At 39.7% G+C, this 22,747-nt stretch overlaps 2 protein-coding genes across 2 annotated transcripts; one reads left to right on the plus strand and one right to left on the minus strand.

The window, feature by feature from the left end:
• Nucleotides 1-2,368: 2,368 nt before the first annotated feature.
• shc3 (SHC (Src homology 2 domain containing) transforming protein 3) lies at nt 2,369-18,299 on the plus strand. Its single transcript, XM_034897109.1, has 12 exons — nt 2,369-5,301; nt 8,297-8,367; nt 10,951-11,014; nt 11,722-11,841; nt 12,674-12,727; nt 12,902-12,953; nt 13,044-13,173; nt 13,273-13,426; nt 13,639-13,732; nt 13,847-14,038; nt 15,208-15,533; nt 15,680-18,299. Exons 1-12 carry the CDS (start codon nt 4,666-4,668, stop codon nt 15,806-15,808), a joined length of 2,022 nt encoding a protein of 673 aa, XP_034753000.1. The 5' UTR covers nt 2,369-4,665; the 3' UTR covers nt 15,809-18,299.
• On the minus strand, nt 17,820-22,225 carry LOC117959813 (sphingosine 1-phosphate receptor 3). The gene is made up of 2 exons (XM_034897112.1): nt 22,029-22,225; nt 17,820-21,535 (listed from the first exon to the last, which is right to left on the minus strand). Exon 2 carries the CDS (start codon nt 21,457-21,459, stop codon nt 20,314-20,316), a length of 1,146 nt encoding a protein of 381 aa, XP_034753003.1. The 5' UTR covers nt 21,460-21,535; nt 22,029-22,225; the 3' UTR covers nt 17,820-20,313.
• Between the last annotated feature and the right edge of the window lie 522 nt (nt 22,226-22,747).

Genomic DNA, 22,747 nt, shown 5'->3' on the forward strand with positions numbered 1-22,747 from the left:
GGTCTGAAAATAACTCTTGCTTTTTTGAATGTTTTTGGTAACCTGGCAACTGTAGTCAAGTGGGGAAGTGTCTGCTGCTTTCCTTGCCAATGGGTGCTGTCTTCCTCTGTCTCTCCTTTCTCATTCACTTTCAATGTCTGAAAAATGATTGAAAACTGACAATAATCTGATTATGTTTAATTGCAATGTTAATTATGTTCTTGCTTACACCATGTAGTTATTCTTACATCTATTAAATGTTATAGTTTATCATAAGGGTCCCCATTAGCTGACACCTAGACGGCCAGCTAGTCTTCCTGGAGTCCAAATCAGACCACATTAAAAAAAGTCACAACAAATAATAACATAATAACATAAATAAATAACCTTAAAAAAAACAAGAAAAAAAAAATCTAAATCTATCTAAAAAACAAAATTACATTAGACTATATTACACAACATGACACATGCGTTTAGACATATCCATAGATTTATGTTATGAGCTGTGGGTGTTTATCTGGATGACTTATATGTAGATTTTGTAAAAGTTCTTAGTTAATGCGCATGATTAATAGAATAAGCGGAAGACATGGTTATGTTGTCAGTGCAGTCTTATCTTGAAAGCTTTACCTGGCATTTACCTGTGGGTTGTTTAAAATGTTACAAGAGTCTCTTTGTAAGATGATTATCCTGTTTATGTTTGTGTCATCTTATCCATTATTTATTAGAATCTGTGCAACCTGTTCACAGATGGATCCCATCAGACAGGAAGCTCAACGCTGGAGCCTACGCACCCTACTGAACAAGAAACACCCCCAGTGACCAGCCACCAATGGTGATGGTCATTACAGCCGCAGCATACACTATAGTATAGACCTACCGATATATCGGCGGGCCGGTATTATCGGCCAATATTAAGCATTTAAGTTTTTTTTTTTTTTAAATATCCATTCATCAGAATCGTTTACACCACACCTGAAACCACCTCCATAGCAATGTGACAATAACTTCTCCGTCAAGCAGTTATAGGACACGGAAGAGGAGCAAGCCAGCAATTTGGAAATGATTCTGATAAATTGAGATTAAAAAAATAAAAACAGACTGTCAACCAGAGAGTTGGTGTTGCCTAGTTTGTCCACCAGAGGGCTTTAAAAATACTTAATCGGTCGGGCTCTACACTGTAGATATTCCCGCCTTTTCTGTTCCACTCAGCTCCCCTGGGTTTCGCACCGCAGTGGCAGGGGAACAGTGGGTGGGCCTTCGGTGCCTCAGGATCTCTGGACACCGGCTAACAGAACACCACAATGTGTGAGTAGAGCTTTTTTTTATGTATCTACACCTAATAGAAAAGAGGAATGTCTACAAGGCCCAATTTGGTTCTAGATCTGCGTCCTTCTTTAGGGGTACTGTAAGCAGGCATTTCTCATTTCCACATTGAGACAAAAGTGCAATAGTGTAGGAAAACAATGATGTTTTAGATATGTAAGGGAGAATGTAGCGAGCCCGTCATGATTGTGAATTAAAACCTCGACAGGACGATGCAAAGCAGAGGGGTCTTGAACAAGCCTGAAGGAGTTCAATTTGCAACATGGCCGTCTTCTTTGCATTATCCCGCTTGTTACACGTGTTATTACAGGGCTAGTCATACACAGGTTACCCACTGATGACACCTGCGTCCCGTTCGGGACCGTTAACTTTACTGTTAATGAGTCTGTTTGTTGTCAGTGTTTCACTCTAGTGCCCTGGTATTAAAAGTACAGCATAATATCAGAGTGACTAATATTTTGGTACTTACTGTAAAAAAGCATACTAGGACGAGCAGGGTTGTACAGGTTTATTTAAAAGGAGAACTAAAAATTATATTACAGAGCAGTTAGTAGTTTTGGGGCTGTGGTAAAATTTGAAAAAAGGAATACCAGCTAATTGAAATTCAATTTGACTGAAAATTATTTAATTTTAATGTCGCCATTCCTAAGCCTCCATACAGTCCTGCAGCAAATACACATTTCATAAAGTGTAGTCTTTCTTTATTCAAGTAATTTTTTTTTTTCTAGAAAGTTAAGACTAATATAAAATTACAATGAGATGACAAATACCTAAAAGCTGATTTAATTTATATGTGTTCATGATTACTTTCTCAGAGAGTAATACATTTGCAAAGGATGACATTTAGGACTTGATGATGTATGATTAATGTTTCCAACAAAACAAACATTAGAAAGCATGATGTCATTCTAAAAATTTAATCAAATTGGATGTTTTTTCTTGTATTTTCAAAAGAAGGTTCGTTGTCCAAATACATGTCTAACCATATTTATGAACCCCAAATATATTTGTAGTTCTACTACCTCATACATATAACCAGTAAACTGCTAATTAAATGTTTAGGTGCTAACTGTTCACATGAGTGTGGGGGAAGAAAATCTGATAATGGTGACAGTTAAACTCACAGGGGTGGCACTTTTCCTTCTAATGTCTTCCTGGATATTTTTCTTGTTTCTTTTTTGTAAACAGAACACTATCTTATTAAATCATGCAAACATCTCGTATCTAATGACGTGTATATCCTTTTTAAAAGATAGTCAAGAGAAAACAAAATGTACACCTGTGTTTGGAATGGTCTCTTCCACTATTCTGCAAGCCACCCCTGAATGAGTCATCCAGCCGGCTCCTCATTGGATAAGACCATGCCATCCCAAGGGATTGCCTTGCAGAGGCAGAAAGGCCTTGCTTCCATTCACAGAAACATTGGTATGCCAGCCTGCTATTTCATTCACATAAAAGACTAAATATTGCATGCTTTTTGTCCTATAATTCTCCTTTGTCTTTTTGCCTCCTCTTTTGGTTTGCGAGGGCCTGTCTTTTCTTCCCTGCTTCTGTGTTTGCCTTTTTTTTCTGGGGAGAGAACGCAGACGCGCTGTCTTTTTTTTTTTTTTCTATATTTGCCAGGCAGGAAAGAGAGATGTTGGGAGGGACTGCAGTGCGAAATCTGCAGCAGAGTGAGAGCGGAAGCTGCTTATGAATGAGTGTCAGTCTTTCGGCTTTGCTAGATGCTCCTGAGGACATTTTACATGAATGGTGTCTGGCTGTTTGCTTTCCGCTACAGGGAAGACAAAGATGCTTCATTGCTGCTGGTTTTAAGGAGGATCATGGGCTTTTTCTGTTATCCTTTTGGTTGTTTCATTGACTTATCTGTCTGAGAAACATGTCGTTCCTACTCAGTTTTTTTTTCTCATTCATGTAATTCAACCTGGACTGCTTCCTTGTTGTGAACTAAAATTGTATTCCTTTGTTGCAGGATACTGATAGAGAAATACTGCTGCACATTAGATATGCTTTATTAATTTTTGCGTTAATGCCTGACTATGAATATTTTGTGCAGAAACAACAAGTAGTCATAGGTTTTTTAAAGTAAATAACTGAGAACCAGGATCTAATGCTAAACGCAACACGCAGGGACAGGAGACAATATAATTAATGTTAAAATATAGGCTTTAGAAGTTGTGTTTAATTGTTCTGCCCATATTCTGCGGGTATTTTAAATTAACATGGACAATATATTAATGATGTTGCGTATTTCCAGTCATGCTAAAATCTTACTGTATTGTTGCTTTCAGTGATTCACTGTAAACGATGGTTCTATATCCTTTTAGGAAAATGACGTCTTCGTGAAATATTTAAATAGAGGTTTTACACTTGAATTCAAAACAACCATATTTTTCATAGATTTTGGCAGAATTGTAGCTGTCAAATAAATGGATACAAGTTTCATTACTTATTTCATTAATCATTTCTGTGATTAGTTTATTGTGTGCGTCATCCTTTAATCACAACTTTTATCAGTTCATCTATTTAATAAGAAGTAAATTGGGGATGACATGAATTCAAGAAAATTATCCTCAATCATTTTATGAAGTTACATTTTCAAGCAACCTCTCATTCTTAATTTCCTTTTCTCGGAAAACCAAATAGGAAGGAAATAATTACAGAGAATAAATATCAGACTGGTGAATTTAAAAATTGATAGCTTCTAGTGTGCTGTAAGTGGGAGTTTTTTTTTCTCTCTCTCTCCAACAGGAAGTGATTTGCAGTGTTCAGCAAGCCTTTTGTTGAGAAGGTTTTCTCAGATCAGTGAGTCATGCTCTAGCTCTGAGCCGGCAGGCAGGCAGCAGTCAGTAGAGAGTATTTGCTCTTCCCTCGCAGTATCCGTGATCATCGACAACATAGACCTTTTTCTCGTACTTTTTGGATTTTTAAGGCTAGAAATCAGCAGCAGCATCATCACCGCCGGAAACCAAACAAGGTGCACCACAACACTGGCAGCCTTTTAGAGACCCCTTTGCTCTCCATCCTCTTCTTCCTCTGCCTCAATGCTGTGTTTCCATGGATTGTGTCTGTATATTTCCCTCTGACGGATTGGATTTCAGCTCTGGATTTTACTGAGAGCAGATTGGACTTTGGCGACAGCAGCGGCAGCAGCAGCTCAACACAACCACCACTGTAACCTCAATAGAGAAAATTACAGTCAGGTGGCCTGTGATTGCTTAAAGGCGTTTGCTGCCTGTACCGCTGCTGCTATGTTACAGGAGAGGGTAATCAGCACGGCTCACCCACGTCTGCCAGCACACTTGTGAAAGAGGCAAGCTGTGCGTGTCGGTTGGTGGAGAGAGCAAGAGAGAGAAGGGTATGCTTCACCGTACCAAATACAACCGCTTCAGGAATGAGTCAGTAACATCCGTCGATGAGCTTCTCCACGGCCTGTCCATGAACCCCAAGGTCTCGGCCACCCCCCAGTCTGCAGCCGAGACATCTTACACACCTCCAACTGAGGTCCAGCCCTCCTCCACCACCACTGCTACCAGCACCCCCACCAGCCACGGCTCTGACCACCTGGAAGATGGAGGCACCACCCTCTGTACCCTCATCAACAAGGTGTCCGGCCTGAAATTCAGCAACTCGGGCAGCTTGCTGGGCATCAAGGGTCTGCCCTCGGCTGTCAAGGACCTGGCTGTGTCCAAGCTGCAGGGGGGTGGGGGATCGGGCTCGGGCTGCTCCAGTGGCCCGAACGCCAGTGTGCCGACAGCAGCGGCAGCAGCCTCTGGTGTGGGCGGCTCTTTGTGCAGCTCGGCCTCCCATTCAACCCCCTGCTCGCAGCTAGACCCAGCCGTCAGTATGAGCAAGAAGAGCAGGCTGGACGAGCTCCAGCTCGGCGGAGAGGACTGGCATCCAGCTGGAGGTGGTGGACTGGTGAGCAAACCCTCCAGAGGATGGCTGCACTCGAGCGAGAAGATCTCTGGTCCAGGAGTGACATACATTGTGAAGGTTTGTGGTCTTTCTTTTCATTTCCGTTTTTGCCCTCTAAATCTTTTCCATTCTTTACCCATTCATTTTTTTTTCAATGACTCAAGCCCAACTACCTGAACGGAGGGAAGGCATGAAGGAGAGATAATGTAGTTCCATTGGCAAAACACAACATGCCCTTGAGTGGGTGTATATAGGTTGGCTACAGCAGAAGGCTAAGTGAAGGAGCAGCAACCAGATAATAGAACATTAAATTATTCAGGAAATAGTGAAGGTCAACAGTGAGGAAAAGTAAATGGAAAAACCTGTGATTGGAAAAAACCAAAACAGCAATAATCAGCATCATTTTGAGCATGCTGTTAACATTTGAATTTATACGGTCTGTCCTGTGCATGTGGAGCCACAGCGTTATGCTTTTGTAACCATGGTGATGTGTTATTTCTGTACATTTTGCATGTCTATGAGCTCAATGGCTGTTTAAGCTTGCAGAAGGAAACAACGACATATCGTGCATGTTTGTCTCATAGCATCCACATCTCATGTTATGTTCAGCCATCATACATCATTTTAACAGGGCACAAGTTGGCGCAGAACTATGAGAGCTGTGAATGTGATCAGGTCGGCAATGAGTCACTATGAGGAGTGATCAAGCTGAGCCCTGGCTGTTCAAGGTGTAAAATGAATTAAAAAATGCAACAAACCAGTTTTGCTGAACCCACGTTAGCAGTAAAGTCTGCATTTGCCTGAACATCTTCCTTTTATGTAAGCAACACATTAAACAAAAAGTAAGATGTAGTTTTGTGGGCTGAATGAGCAGACTGAAGGCCATTGCAAGGTGATGTGTTATATTCCAAATCAAGTTACACAGTATGATTGCCATCATATGACACCTACTACAGCCTGCCTGAACAAAACCTACAGTATCTGTGACCAGCGTGACATTCCATTAACTGCATTAAGGACGGGAGCGCTTATTTGTCCAGTCAATGTTGCTGAAAGCATCCACACTGTGAGAGGGAAAATGGGTCCGGTCTGTGCTTCCCCACCCTCTGCTTTTCCTGTGGTTTGAGGTCCTGTGTGTATTGAGTTCAATGTGGTGTTATGCTCACAGCACTTTTAATTAGCGTCATGTGGTCACTCCTCGCGCATCATGCACCATTACTCTAAAGGGACATTGACTGACAGTGACACTGTTTACACTCACTCTTTTAGCCCATATTTGTGGACTCTAAAAAGGCCACAACAAATTGCTAAAATTAGCTACAAACCACAACAACAACGCTCCCCAGAGCTGAGGGGAACTGCAGATTTGGGTGATAATTCTCTGAGGTTTCATCCCCCCCTTTCACAAATAGTCATGGGATTCGTTGTGAATATAAAAATATTGATTAAAGCTGCTTTAATTATAGTAATCACCATCCTTTTTGTGTTTGTTAGTGAATTGTAATTATTTACTGCTCATGCCTGTTTATGATCCTTATTTGGTGCAAGTGTTTCATATTATTCAAATATAGTAATACTTTATTACTTTATTAGCCTACTTAATCTTGTATATTGAACAAATGCTTTATCCTGGTGACTTGTCATATCCTGTCTAGACTGCACAGAACTGAACTGTGTAATATAATGTTTCTAAAGTACACAATGGAACATGTTTTGTAACATGCTTAACCTGAGTGCAAATAAGTGATATGAAAGCCACTTTTTACAAATAGCAAATAAACGAAATGCTTGAGTTCATGAGCAGAACATCAAACCTCCAGTAAGAAATAACTGTAGCCGGTGTTATATATGACTTACGTTTTTTGTGTGTGTGTGTGTGTGTGTGTGTGTGTGTGTGTGTGCGCGTGTCTGTAGTTCAGCATGTTAAAGAACCTATGCTCACTTAGAAATGTGTTATTCACTGGCATCATTTACAGGATCTTTAGAACTGGCCTCCCATTGATTTTCATAATTATTTTAAAGTGCAGTTTTACTGTGTGAACTATGTACTTGTTTGCTCTACCTCAGACAGAAAAATGTGTTCATGTTGTGAATAGTGTAAGTCTCTTCCAATTTTAGCACTGTTTGATATATTTTGGCCCTGCTGAATTGTCTACTTCAAACTCACTGTTCTGAAAATAGAAAGCATAAAATTTTTGCAAACGTCATGTTGACAAAATGCTATTTCTATGCTGGTGCTTGCAAAATACTCACTGGAGAGAAGGGGGCCTCATAATATGAAAGTTATGGTTCTAATAACTTAGTTCTATCTAAAAAGGAATGGAAATAGACACGTTAGTGTGTTTGGATGTCTGTTTTGATTACAGCCAGATTAGGAGTGTGATTCTGATGGATGTCGTCAGCACAAAATGTTCTCAGTCTGTGCAAAATTAATTTAGAGGAGGTGTTGTAATGTGAGTATGTGGTTGGTATTAAAGATGGTTTAATGGGATGGGAGAACAACGGTCATCTCATGTGGCACAGTGACACACTGATGCAGTTTGTAATTCACTTCATTTCATTTTATTCCAAGTTTGCAACAACTCATTTCAGACATTATTTTAACTGGAAAGGGGAAAACAATGATAAACATTTGCTGGTGTAATGCAGGTTTAGGTCTGCGTACAATTTGTATATACATGTGCACAGTTTTAAATCATTAGTCTTTTTTTATATCACCATGTTTGTCATTGAATGGTTGAGTATTTGATATTCAAAAAAACAAAATTAGCAACTTAAAGTTACCCTTTGGAGTTTTATTGCAAACAAACATTTTTTTCTTTTTATTAAATATTCCTATTCAAAATGCATTGTGTGTGTGTGTCCTTGAGGCCAAACCATTGGTTTCTTACCATTGGGTAAGAAACTAATGGTTTCCTAGTATTATATTTATGTTGTAGTGATTTGGTACACATTAAAGGACTATAGTTTTGGATTTAGGGAGTTTGGATTGGTGAGGCAAAAAATGAAGACAGGTTTTTGTGTACAAGATGATTTGGCGTGTCATGTAACTTTTGATATTCTTGCTTTCCAGTATCTGGGCTGTATAGAAGTTCTTCGGTCAATGAGATCCCTCGATTTCACCACAAGATCACAAATTACAAGGTACGTCCACACCTGGTATTTTGACTTTTAATGATTCACTAGATGTCTTATAAAACAAATATAGTTTTCCAGTCATACTAGTTGAAGGAGTCAACAAGTCCATTGTGCATACTTTATTTCACAACATTTTGGTAACACCAGAAAACACGTAGCGCGAAGACAGAAAGTATCAGAATTGCAATGTAGTAAACTTTATGAAAGGAATTATCAATTCAAATTGATCAGTAAAAAAATCTGATGTGACCAAAGAGAAAAGAAAAACACTGCTCTCTGTCATGCCTTAGCAGATAATTAAAGTTACAGGCAGAAAATTTGTTCTCGTATTAATAAAGTTCTACCTGCAATAAAAAAAAAAAGTGATAGGATTTTACATTGTATGTATTTAATGTACACTTTGGGTGCAACTTCATGTGTATCTTTGAAATTGCTGACCAATGTGCAGTGAGGCAGAGGCCAAAAGTGAATCGGATTGTGTCATGTCCACTTTTATGCTTGACTTCCTGAAGTCAGTCCGGACAAACGTTAGCCTGCAAGGCCACACAGTAGTAGTCTCTCGCTCACTGTGTCTTTCTGTTTCCCTCTAAAAAAGAGACAGGTTGGCAGAGATAAAATGTTATGTCTCATGCTATTGCTATTAATAGACTTTGCCTTTTCTAAAAGATCCGACTGCTGTGCGTGATTTATCCATGTAGAAAGGATACAAAAATGGACGTTTGTTTCTTCTATCATGAAACCAATATTCACTTTGTCTCAGACAGGAAATTAACTTTCTGCATTAAAGCAGCTCTATCTTTAGCCTCTATTAAATCCAAATATTGTTGTCTTTTACATTAAAATGACAGCACGGCGACGGCCGTTGCAGATAAAACGGTTCACTTCACATCTTAAAGACAGTTTTAGATTTTCCTATGTGGTGTATAGTGCTGTATATCAGATTCAGTTGCAAGGTTTCATGACAGACATTGCATTACTAATATTCCCAATGGCACCATATAAAACACTGCACTGCATATTGAATCTTGACTCTGGTCTCTTGAGGCCAAGGTGATTTCATTTCACATGTAACAACCTGTAGAGTTCAGGCATACTGTAAACAATCTTTTTTTCTTTTGGTTTAGTGAATTTAGGGTTCAAACCGCGAGGCGGTAGAAACCTAAATACAATTTGCTGTCTGCTGTGCCAGCTCAAATTCCTGTGAGCTGGAATGGGCTAGAAACACGAAACTTAGGGGAATAACTGGAAATGTTGTGCGTGTGCTTATTTAGTAATATGAACCCAATTGGCCACATGGTGGCGCTGTAATGAAGGCTTCAAAACACTTTAAAAAGCCACGCCCCCACTCTATAAGTCTGATTGACTTGAAATTTCTCACACATGTTCAGCTTAATGTGCTCTACAAAAAAGCCTCAACGATCATTAAGGTCCGCCTAAAAAATGTTTCTGCCGTTTTGAATTTTTTGAAAAACCCATTTTTGAGATTTCCTACACCGTAGCTCCGAACACCACCAAATGTTCAGTGAGTCAACAGTGGATCAAGCTTATTTTAAGTTTTATAAAGCATGTCCATATCTCAATTACTTTTTAAGTTATTGACCAATGTACTTCTAAAGGGGCGTCGCTCTAGACATAAATGCTAACAAATCAGCAACCTTAAGGCCAATCATCATAAAACTCACAGGGTATGTTCAGAAGAGTGCCCCAGATATACCCGGACAGTTTTACACACATACACCACTAGGGGGCACTACAAGCGCAAGATAGGTGAGTGACATTACACACATTTTACTATGAATCACATACGGTGTTCATTGTCCAATCATCACAAATCTTTCAGGATAAGTACCTGAACCACGCCCTGAACGTTTCATTCAAATTGAACACCAGGCGGCGCTATAAATGCAAACAAACTGCAGGTGATATGGCGCAAATCAGGCTATAAATGACTAAATGATGGTCCAGTCAACACTTCCAGGAATTGTCTACATAATGACCTCACACATACACTGCGAGTCTCATTCAAATTGACCACTTTGGGACACTTTAAATGCACAATAACTGGACGCAATGACCCAAATCAAGATTTCAGCTTGGAATTGCAGTGAAATGGACTGAGCTACACATGACACTGAATTGAAAATAAATGTTTTTGACAAATCAGTTGTAGGCATTTTAAACAAAGTGCACTGTTTGTCCAATTGTTACAAAGCTTGCAAGATATGATTTATAATGACGTTGGACCACATTTGTGAAATTACTTTATTACTAATTAATTAGCTAATGTTGGCATGCTCCTTCAACATGGTATATTATACCTGCTAAACATCAGTATGTTAGCATTGTCATTGTTAGTATGCAAGCATGATGACATTTAAATAAGAGTTCATCTGTGCTTTGGCACAGCACAGAGCCACTAGCATGGCTGTACTTGTTCCTTTCAATATAACAAAACACATTTCTTGGCAAAGTACATGATCATGAGTAGTAACTGTAAATACAGTCTTAACTTAATGCCAAAATAACTGTGATTCAGTGGCTGTGTCTGATCACCATCTTGGCTTCACCATCCTCTCTCCCTCCCTCTAGGGAAGCCATCAGCCTGGTGTGTGAGGCTGTTCCAGGGACCAAAGGAGCTCTGAGGAAGAGAAAGGTACATGGATGGACAGAGAGGGAGGGAGATGAAGTGGTCACGGGAGAAGTGATAGCTACACTGAGAGAGCTGAGAAAATGAATGTTAGTGAATGGTAAAGTAGTGAGAAAAAAGAGGAAACCGTATTAGATGTTGATTTACCCTTCCCCAGGCTATATATAGCATGTAGCCTCTGTAAATTCCTTTCCTCTCATCCTTCCTTCATGTAAAAAGAGAGGGAAAACAGAGTCAGATAGAGAGAGGGAGAAATGATGAGAGCGAGAGAGAGAGGCTGAGGAGAGAGATGAAGAGGTATGGGACTGCATGTGCGTGGGCGTAGCTCCCGCCCACGATGCATTGCACACGTGCACAGTGCTTAGTGACTCATGTAGTGCACAATATCAGAGAGAGAGAGAGAGAGAAAGTCTGTCTTCTATGTGTGCGTGCATGTGCTTGGTGTGTGTCCACAGTGTGCAAGGAGACTGTGTCTTAATGTGGGGTGTGAAATGAAGCATTACTCTGCTTTCTAGAGCTTGTTCAAATGTCAGGGATGAGTATATAACACAACATCAGCACCGACTAGTTTCTCTCTCTCAGAATAGATATTTTTTTAAATTATTTTATATGGTTATTCCTCTAAGATATAGCCTACTTTAAAATTGGTAACGAAGAGACTTTGTTGCTGCAATTTGGTTTATTTGTCTGTCTGTGTCCTCTGATCCTCTCAGCCACCATCTAAAGCTCTGTCCAGTATCCTGGGGAAGAGCAACCTGCAGTTTGCTGGCATGTCCATCAACCTAAATATCTCCACCAGTAGCCTCAACCTGATAGCCCCTGACTGCAAACAGGTTGGTGTTCGACTTTTGGTAACAATCATGTGATTGTGTGAGCCATGATGCTAGGTGTAAGAAAATAGCAGCACCATTGTATGAAGGAGTCTGCACAAATTCCCCAGCAACCACATAAACTGTGTGTGTGTGTGTGTGTGTGTGTGTGTGTGTGTGTGTGTGTGTGTGTGTGTGTGTGTGTTTGTTTTTAAGACAACACTGAAGAAGGTCATGTTAGTACTTGTTTTGGGTTCGAATCCAGGTTCTCCCCCTGTTTGCGTGGGTTTCCCCCACCATCAAAAAACATGTATTAGGTTCTGTAGTCCGTGCCCTAGATCAAGGCACTGGCTCAGATCTGGAGCTGGTCCCTGGGCACTGTAAATGCCTGCCCACTGCTCTCAATGGGTTAAATGCAGAGAATACATTTTGCTAAATAAATAGCTGATATTCGGCATTTTTATTCAAGAATAAATCTCCTCAGTCAACTAAAAAAGATGAAAAAAGTGATCAGAGTGATCAAATTTAAGGTTTATCTAATAAAAGAACAGTTAAGAGGAAGACAAGCATGAGCATATGACTTCTCCAGATGTTTTTAGAATAACCAGAAGATGTTTGCTAGACTTTACCAATAAATGTCACTATACTATATATACAGTTACATGGGTTATGAAATAGTTGTCTTTGTGGATAGGGTTGTCAGTGGTCATAGTGTCCATTTGCTGTCTAGACCGGTGTCTTTCTTGACACTGCCAGCATATGGTACCAGATAATAATTATATGTGCATTTGTATCTATCAGTGTTTAAATAGATGTTTGTTAACTCATGTGTACTGCATCGTTTTGCTCTTGTCAGATCATAGCCAACCATCACATGCAGTCCATCTCCTTTGCATCAGGTGGAGACCCCGTAAGTAACTCAATGGCTTATGTCAAATTAACTGGCTTCTGTGTCTTGTGATAATTCAAACCTAAACTTCTCCATAACAAAAAGATTTGATAACCAGAAAGTAAAATTTGTGGTATGAAGGTACTATGGTATCAAAACAGTAACAGTTTACAATGTGTATGTCTTTGTTCTCAGGACACAACTGATCATGTTGCCTATGTAGCGAAGGACCCCGTAAACAGAAGAGGTAGGTGTTCATTCCTTTGATACTTTATAGAGGTTCTCATACCTCACATGTAACATTCTCATTAAAAAGTGTTGCTCTGGCCCTTGTCAGCATGCCACATCCTGGAGTGCTCTGACGGGCTGGCCCAGGACGTCATCAGCACCATCGGCCAGGCCTTTGACCTCCGCTTCCAGCTGTACCTGCAGTGTCCCTCAAGCAAATTGTCCTCCACACATGACAGGTGAAATGTTCATGAAACACTCACAATGTAAATATTCACAAATACACGCACCCACACAGTCAGTTTTGAGTTTCATGATCAAACCATGTTTTCCCTCAGGGTATTAAACATGGAGGAGTTACCATGGACAGAGGAAGACGAGGAGTCAGCAGAACATCCTTACTATAACAACATCCCTGGCAAGATGCCACCCCCTGGAGGCTTTATTGACACCAGGCTGACCAATCAGAATGCAGTGCCAGATGGATGCCAGGTACAACTCAATTTATGTGGATTGATCTCAGGATCTTGATTGACTTTTTCCATGTGGACACAATCACAACAACTTAATTAATGTTGTCTTTTTATAATGACTAACTCATGAGTTCTTAAATGATAACTGTGTGTGTGTGTGTGTGTGTGTGTGTGTGTGTGTGTGTGTGTGTGTGTGTGTGTGTGTGTGTGTGTGTGTGTGTGTGTCATCAGGTGGGCCCAGGTTCAGTAGATCAGACATATTACCAAGGGCGGCACTGTGGAGAAAACTGGGGAGATGAAAGAAAGTCCATATTCATACAACAGGGTAAGAAAGTCCATGCTTGCCCACCTTATAAACACATAAAACATGTTTTAAGTTAGAAGAATTGAATCAGTTCAACACTGTGGCTGTAATTGTTTCTCCACATGTCTACTGTAGGATCTTTTGATATAAACAGTCTGCCCGAGAGTAAAGGTCAGGCACCAAAAACGGGAGAGATGCCTGCTTATGTGAACACTCAGCAGATTGACGCCCAGGTGCTCGCAGCACTCCAGGCCGAGGCGGAAAATGTGACGAGGGGCATGGCGGCTGCAGCCAGAGAGAGCCCACAGAAGGACCTGTTTGACATGAGTACGTTTTGGCTCGTCTCTGCTGAAGTTTCACTTTTTGTTGGTCATATTATTGGAATAGTGGACTCACTACGATATTTTCCCTGCTTTCAGAATTACATTGTAATGACTTCAGAGTTCTTAATTATAGAGGTTTTCCAGCTTTTTGTTTCTCAATGACGTCGGCGTGGCATTATAATAACACCATATCAGTACGGACACAATAGAGTGTACAGCTTTATTCTTTCCTCCTTTCAATTTCCACCTTAGCTTTGCTATTATTATGCATAAAAGGTCAGTTACATCAAGATGTGTGTAACTATATATGAGGAATCCATGACACAAATTACATGTGAGCAGTGAACTATAACGTTAGAAAGTGAACTGTTCTCCTATGAACTCTGAGTGCAGGTGTTATCCTCCACCTACTGTAGTTCTTTAAACAGTCACATTTTACTTTGTTCCTTCGCTAACCAACTCCAGCACAGAATAATTTGATCTATCTTTATTTATTTTAAGTTCTTTTTCTAGCCTTTATGGTCTTTAATTGACAAGATAGCTTGAAGACAGGAGAGGGGTGGGCGACAAGCAGCAAAGGGCCGCGGGTCGGATTCAAACCCGGGCCACTGCCAAAGACTCAGTGTACATGGGGTGCACACTCTACTGCGTGAGCTAGAGGTCACCCTGAAGAATTTAGAATAACTACAGTATACTGTATGTACTAAGTTATTATATAGTGATGAAAATGTAATTGGCCTTTTAGTGTTGCTCACCCAATTGCAATGTGTGCATCCTTAAGCCAATTTTTAAAAATGTTTTAAAACTTGCATCATATACATCCATGTTTAGTTACTAGCAGTTTTGCTCTTCTCTGCCTTTCTTCTAGTGCATTTCTGCATTTCTCGCTGTATAACCGCCACCTGTCAATCAGTGGAATATTGTGAAATAGAATAGATTATCCAATTACTATAACACTAATAATATTTATAAAATCTTTTACCATTGGGAAGAAGTTAAGACACTGTTCTTAAGTTAAAGCAATGATTATCTTGTGTTTCTGACAGTGTTTCTGTATTTATACAAACAGTTATATAATATTGATAGCTGTAGGATGTCAAGTTAAACCTTGTACTACAGATATCCTTCCTCTCTTGATTCCTCATGTTGGCACTGCCCTCACATATATACCAGAGCCCTTCGAGGATGCCATTCAGTCGCAGTCCCATCCGCCGACCCAGGGGCAAGCCCAGTCCCAGGTCTCCAGTCTTCAGAAGGCAGCATCCGTGGACAACTCGAGCCCTCTTCTTGTTCGCTCGGTGGCCTTCCGTGCACAGGAGGAGCTGGAGGGCCAGACGTGGTACCATGGCAAAATGAGCCGCCGTGACGCTGAAAAACTGCTGAAAGAAGACGGAGACTTCCTGGTTCGTAAGAGCACTACCAACCCAGGGTCCTACGTATTGACGGGCATGCACAATGGACTTGCCAAACACCTGCTGCTGGTGGACCCTGAGGGCACGGTAAGATGGGGTTAAAGGACTTGTAGAGTGTGTTTTAAGGGAGATATGACTGATTTGTGAGTAGGAATGTATTAAGTGGAAGAAAACTCCACTTTTGCTCAAATTAAACTTCAACAGACATTTAATACATCTTTCTTTTTTCAAAGGTACGGACAAAAGATCATATATTCGACAGCATTAGCCATCTTATTGGCCATCACCGTGACAACAATCTGCCCATTGTGTCAGCTGGAAGTGAACTGTGTCTCTTACAGCCTGTTGGAAGGAAACAGTGATGCTTGCAATGCATGGTGGGAAATGGGAAGCTCTGAACAGTCTCTCCCACCATCCTGAAACTTGAAGATGAAACATGAAGAGAAGATGCTTAAAGGCTCTATGGGCTGACCGTGTTTCGGGGAAATTGGCCCACAGTAACACGACTGGAGGCACTGGAAGAAGCAAGATTTGGAAAAAAAAAAAGATTTCTAGAACTGTTATTATTTTGTTCTGATGACTGAAATGCTATATTTTTGAGAAGACATAGGTGCATTTGGAGATAATATCTTGATTTGGTGTTTTAAAAGATAAAAAAGACAACTGTTCTTGTAGTTTAGATGAAGTGCAAATCAACCTCAAAGCGGTGTTGACAAGAGTATTTTAGAATTAAAAAACGTAAATTTTAGTTTTGTCTGTCAAGCACAACCACATTTCTCGTTAAGGAAACACAGCTAAGAGGTCCAAGAAACAAAAACCGTTTGGACAACAAAAGTCTGTTTATAATTATTTAAGATGTCCTTTCATCTCAACTATAGCGTGACAGCTCACTCAATTAGTCACTATATGAAATCTGCTTTTATTGGGGATTAGAACTGAATGTGTTTTGCTTTGCAGTATTCACAAAGTGTTGGGGTGCAAACAGACATCCTTCATAGTGCTGTTAATGGCTTTAAAGATAAACCTTTTATGAAGTATTTTCTTGTGTCACGGCAGTCGCATGACTTAAAAATCAACTGTTCTTGTGGACATTGTTTGTAGACCTTGATACCTCTTTATTTGAAAGAGGTGCTTGTGTATGCTGACACTGTAAAGAGTATTTATGCTTTTCAACCAGTGATTATTTCTGAATTGGTTTTCTCTGAATTCTTTTTTAGGTGTGTAGTCAATGATTAGTTTTGGGGCTTGAGTCATGCAATGGATGTTTTCACATTCTTAATTTAAGCTTTTGTTTTGGTTTGAACTTTTAAAAGTTATTGTTATTATTTGAATGACCACAAATAAATAGCACAATCAGAAAGTTTGATCACTTAGATCATCTGTGTCAGTTGTACCAAGACGAATTACCAAGATGTGATTTACCATTTTTTACACAAGAGACTGAATTAGACAAACGCACAGTGTGCACTCAATACAGAATGTTTAATATTAGATGACCTCCACTTATTGATGTTCAACAAAAAGATGATATTTCTCAATGTGTGGATGTATTATAGCAAGACTACTGAAATGCCACTAGATGTCATCACAGAAGTCCTGGTTTACCCCAGTCAGTCACACTCACCTAAATTCTCTTGTGTTATTAGTAGTGAAGGATGCAGGCTGTGTATTGCTTTACAGTACAGGGTGGAAACCATTGCTGCTTGACGGGTCACAGTTCATTTGCATTTTGCAGTCCACTGTACGCAATCATTCCTCCGAGCAGTTTACTGCATTTCATGTTATACAGACTGTTGTTTGTAGAGTGGGAATCAAACAATTGAAATGGCTAATAGAAACAATACGCCGCAGTTCTAGCTACATACTTTTATAATGCTCTCATCTTTATTATTATCAGTACTCTGATGGATAGCAAATGCTGGGGCATTGTATTTGATTTGCACTGTACCACTTCAATTGAACCAAAATCAGCATATGTTCAATGAGTTTGACAAGACAGATGCAATGTAATATAACGTGCCTGTATTTTGCTGCAAGAGGGAGTGTACAGTACATGCATCTTACAACTACACATATTTGTACACAGTATTGGGATCAAAATGAAAAATATCCACCACCAGATTACTTTTGGTTTAAGCTGACTTGATTCCTTGTGTCCCTAGGAGCAGAAGAACATACTGGCATTTTTGAGAGAATGGTGAGAAGAAAATGGCACAAAGAATCATTGAGTTTTTTTTTTATATATACAACAATCCATAAACTTTTAGTCTACTTTTTGTGACATAATTTCATCAAATCTAATATCTTGGGAAAAGGAATAATCCGCTATATGAAAAAAGTAGTCTAATGTAAAGGATTCTTTTAGTCTTCGATTGATTACTCTGTATTTCTGAAAAGCAAATTTGTAGAATCATCTTTAAAAAATGTGGTTTTGAACAAAGCATATACATATAAAGCAGGAACAACTACATACTTGAATGTCTCCGAGCACGTGATGATTAGCTGTGTGGTATAAAGAAATGATACAACCAAACACGCTGGGACACAGAAAGAACATGGCTTCTTTCCAGATTTCTGTTGATAAAAATGTGCCTTTTATTTGTACAAATGGTATTTTTATTTCTCTTTTCAAAGTGCAATAGCTGATCTTCAATGGGGCATGCCTGTTCACTAGAGGTTGTGTTTTGCCCTGCTGCGTGTTGCTGCTTGAGACTACCGTTTTCTCTATCTATCTGTCTCTCTCTCCCTCCCTCCCTCTCTATTATATATTATAAGTGTATCATTTCCAGATTCTAAATATAAATCTTCGTCAGAGGGAATCACACAAACTCACTATTTTGGAACAGGTAAAGTAAAAAAACAAAAAAGGAAATAAAAAGAGTCCAAATTATGTTTACAGATTTAATCTTTTGGTTGTATGGGTTTATCATTATTCTGTACTGTTGGCAATAAAACCGTGAATGTGTAGAATCTCTGTTGTATCTGCTGTAATAACCAATAACATATTTCATTGTATGGTAGATGCAGCATTTAATCAGTGTTCTCACAGTAGTTTCCTATAATATTTTAAAGGATTGGTTTATCCAAATTGTCTCATAATATATTTCCTCACATGATTTGCGTTGATATCTTTCCATGCATAGTTTCTGAGAATTGGATTTTATTTTTAGGTGCTGACAGGATTGTAAACAATCAATTTCATTAAGTGTCCTTGTTATTATGGATAATCCATTGAACACACTGTCAAAGGTTTTAATGGGTATTTCTTTTGTACAAAAAGTAGTCCCCATCAAACCGATTCACTATGAGATCTTGAGCTTTTCCACAGTAACAGGGATGCTGTTTCTGGAGAGAGAAAAAAAATGTTTTGCTGTTGAATATTTTAAAATGTATTTTTTCAGCGTGAGCAACATACAAAAATCCATTATCCAGTATTGTGGTGACTGAAGACATCTTAGAGATGGATATCTCTAAGGCTGTAAAATTAAAAAACGACATGCACGGTTAGATACTACAACAAATAAGTGAGTAGCTAATACATATGTGTTTGTAAATGAGTGAAACAACCTTGAAGTTATTTTCTCAAAGGAATCAGGAAGACACTGCACATAACAAGGAGAGAAATGCCCTCTACTGGAAACAAGAGATTTGTTGTGTCAAAGCCAATATTTTGCATCAAAAAAGTAGCTGCATGTAGTTAAGTATTACTATTTCACATGCCTCTTCCTTCAGTTCACTGACCTCATGCTTCTAAGAATGATTTGAGTTGGCTTCTGGAATAATCAGGTGAAACACAGATGCTCACAACAACTTCATTTTTGTACTAAAATGAGGGGTGAAAAGATTCTGAAAATGCAGCATTTTATGAAAATATCTTGTCAGCAGCGAAGATAATGACTACCATTATTAACCAGCAGATGGAGCCCTGGTATCACTAAAAACTACTTAGTTATTTATGAAACACATCACATCAATTCTTCGTACAGTGATAACAGAAGCAGTTTGTACACAATGCTGCCGATATAAAGAAAACACTAGCAGGTTTTTGCATATCTCATTTACATCACATATGCAATTTTCTAATGCAGTTTTCAATACAGTAACTGCACCGCATACTGTAGTATTACTGAGTAAATACAAAATGACAGACTAGGCTGAGAATAATAAATAACTTCCATTGTCATTACACTAATCATTGCCTACAATCATTCTTCATTATGTTTGCATAACTATAATTGCACTTCAATTCGTTGCAGGTGGCTTTTCACTTCTTTTTTGGTCACATCTGGTCACATCTGTAACCCCAGAGGTAAATGTTTTTCTTTCAAATGTAAGAGCACCATGCATTAGCAAATCATCATTGTCCTGCAAAAAACCCTGTACCTCCAAAATGTCCAATTTGCATTAATTAAGAAAAATAGTTTTCAGCTTTGTGACAAATCATTTTATTTTCTCCAGATAATCCATAATAATGGGTTTTTAGATGGTTTATCTTCTAAACCAATAAAGAGTTCATCCTTCAGTTCAAATGTAAAATGAACATAGTTGGAGTTACAGGGTTGTCACTGGACAGTGATGAAATATAACCTTTACTTGAAAAAAGAGGTTGTACTGATTGTGTCTCTTACAGTAATCAGTCTAATGCCAAGTGTGGACATTTTAATATGCTTCCCAATATGGATGATGCAGAATTATCAACATAGAACACAGGTGAAACCCCTTCCTTGCAGTCTAAGAAATCCATCTTTCTGAATTAATCCCAACTCAAATTCCTTTTCGTCACCAATTCTGACCACTGCACAAGCCCATGGGATTGCACATTAGGACCACCCTCATTGTCCTACTGTACACATCTTGCTCCCTTAGGTTAGTCTGCTCTGTCACTCTCAATGACGGCCTTAGCAGCTCCACCCGCCACCACTGAGACCTCGCCACGGGCCGTGTCCGTCTCCTGACCCTTTTCCAGCTCCGCCTGTCTGGAGCTCTGCTGGTTCTGATTCGGGTTGTTCTGGCTGCTCCACGACTTGCTCCTGCTGCGGCTGGGCTCCAGAGACTGCCTGTTCCCACTGCCATTCACAGAAGCCTTCCCCCTGAAGCAAATGCCACACACCAGACTCAGAAAGGCCCGTCTCATCTCGCGGCTGGCCAGAGTGTAAATGACCGGGTTCATGGCTGAGTTCAGCACAGCCAGGCCAATGAACCAGTCAGCCTCGTAGAGGATAGGACAGCGCTGCTCACATGCCACATCCACCAGGAGCAGGATAAAGATTGGTGTCCAGCAGGAAATGAAGACCCCAACTACAATGATGACAGTGCGCAGCAGGGACATTGCATGCTCAGAGTTTCTGTGCTTGCTTACCTTTCGGCTGCTGGACTTAACTAGTATGTATATGCGGGCATAAAGGATTGACATGGCTAAGAGCAAAACCATGAAAACTGTGATACAGAAAGCCACATATTTCTTGGTGTAGAGAGGGAGGACTGTGGAGCAATCAGGGAGGTTGTCTAGGCAGTTCCAGCCAAGAATAGGCAAAGCTCCAAGAGATATAGCAATCAGCCAGCAGGTCCCTATGAGCAGAAACACTCTGTAGTTCTTATTGGCATCATAAGGCCTCATTTTGATCATAGTCAGGTGTCGCTCGATAGCAATAGCCAGGAGACTGAAAATGGAGGCACCAAGTGCTACAAACATACTTCCCTCTCTGACAAACCAGAGAGCTGGTGAGAGCTGCAGGGTCTTCTCTCCTGACAGGAGTAGGTTGACCAGGTAAGCAACTCCGGCCAGCATGTCGCACAGCGCCAGGTTGCCAATGAAGAAGTACATGCGGTTGTGGAACCTTTGGTTTCTCCATATGGCCACCAGCACGGTGAGGTTCTCCAGGACAATGAAGCTGCATATGATAAGGAACACAATGGTTTTGGTGTCCACTGTGCCCGGGTTTGTGCCAACTCTGGGCCGTCGGTCCAGCTTGCCTGTGTAGTTGTAGTGGAGGCATATCTGAGGGTTGATCATCTTCAAAGCACTGGCTGCTGACACTGGATGTCAGAAGTGAGCAAGGAGTCCAGTGTCAGCAGATCCACGTGTTCAACTGCAGTGGAAGATGTGAGGAACGTGAGTAGGCTCTTATTACAGAAAGCAGCCAATTTATAGTTCAAAACATTGTATTTATGCAGCAGTACAGCAATTACTGGTTTTATCCGATGTATTTTAACTGAATAATCTAGTTTTCTTTATTCCTTTGGTAACAAATGGTCTTTTTTTCTAATAGCAAATACCTGCAGAAAACGTTTAGAAACAAGCATACAGTCTATACACCCTAAATTCACAAAGTGCTGTTTGTTTGTTTACATATGAATCTTGGACCATTGCCCAAACTACCAGGGGCTCGTTAAAAAAATTGAAATTAAACTTTAATTAGGCTTTTTAGACATCAAATCAGCTATATTTGTAATCACAATCATGTACTGTAGACCCAATCGATTTCACATCACAGTAAATAGCCTATTTGTAGCTTAATTAGCTTGTTTGTTCTGATTTAGGCAATTTAGTTTTCCAAAATGACAGCCCTTAACACAACTTACCGTGGGATGCTCGCAGTCAGGATTAAGTTGGAAGTGAAACGCACAGTGAAACACTTACATTTCATTGCTGAGTAGTCAATTCCCAGATTTAATGTCGAACTTTAATTCGGCTCATCGGAATAGAGCCGCTCCTCATCTTTAACTGAGCTCTAAAGTCTAAACACTGGAGTTGTCGACGGTTGGCTGGAAGTCACACCCCCCACCTCCCCCCTCCTTCCCCCGGGGCTGGAGGTCAGTCCAATTCATGAAGTAATTCAAAGCAAGCCTGGAGGTATGTGGAAACTCATAATTTTTTTGAGAAATGTTGCTATAACATTGTCCCAGACGTCTTACAAAATGATATTATAATTTCCCAATTTAAGAGCTAGCTAGCTAACTAGCTTAAATTAATTCAAGCTATGTTGGCTAACTTTAATTACTTTAGCCCGCTAGCTATCTGGCTGGCTAGAGATAACGTTCATGGAAACATAGTTATATGGATACATTTCTATATAATAGGATAGACAGAATAAACAGATAAATACAGTAATTAGGGTACTTTAGTGATTAACGCATTTCTAATTAAAAACCAAATGAGGTTGAAAGAAAAAAAATACATTCAAATTTTATTTACATAAAAACTTAAAGGTTCAATATTTAATACTGACAGCTAGTGTTTAAAATACAGTAGTTACTGCAGTAAAAATTCAAAATACTTGACAGAGTCCCCCGTTGCCATG

The sequence above is a fragment of the Etheostoma cragini genome, chromosome 16, assembly GCF_013103735.1.
Source record: "Etheostoma cragini isolate CJK2018 chromosome 16, CSU_Ecrag_1.0, whole genome shotgun sequence".
Lineage (NCBI taxonomy): Eukaryota > Metazoa > Chordata > Actinopteri > Perciformes > Percidae > Etheostoma > Etheostoma cragini.

Excerpts from the sequence above, each read along its gene's own strand:
- LOC117959813 (XM_034897112.1), bottom strand. The coding sequence starts at position 21,459 with ATGATCAACCCTCAGATATGCCTCCACTACAACTACACAGGCAAGCTG.
- shc3 (XM_034897109.1), top strand. The coding sequence starts at position 4,666 with ATGCTTCACCGTACCAAATACAACCGCTTCAGGAATGAGTCAGTAACA. Across the intron at positions 5,302-8,296 it reads GAGTGACATACATTGTGAAG|TATCTGGGCTGTATAGAAGT; the intron begins GTTTGTGGTCTT and ends CTTGCTTTCCAG. Across the intron at positions 14,039-15,207 it reads GAAGGACCTGTTTGACATGA|AGCCCTTCGAGGATGCCATT; the intron begins GTACGTTTTGGC and ends CATATATACCAG.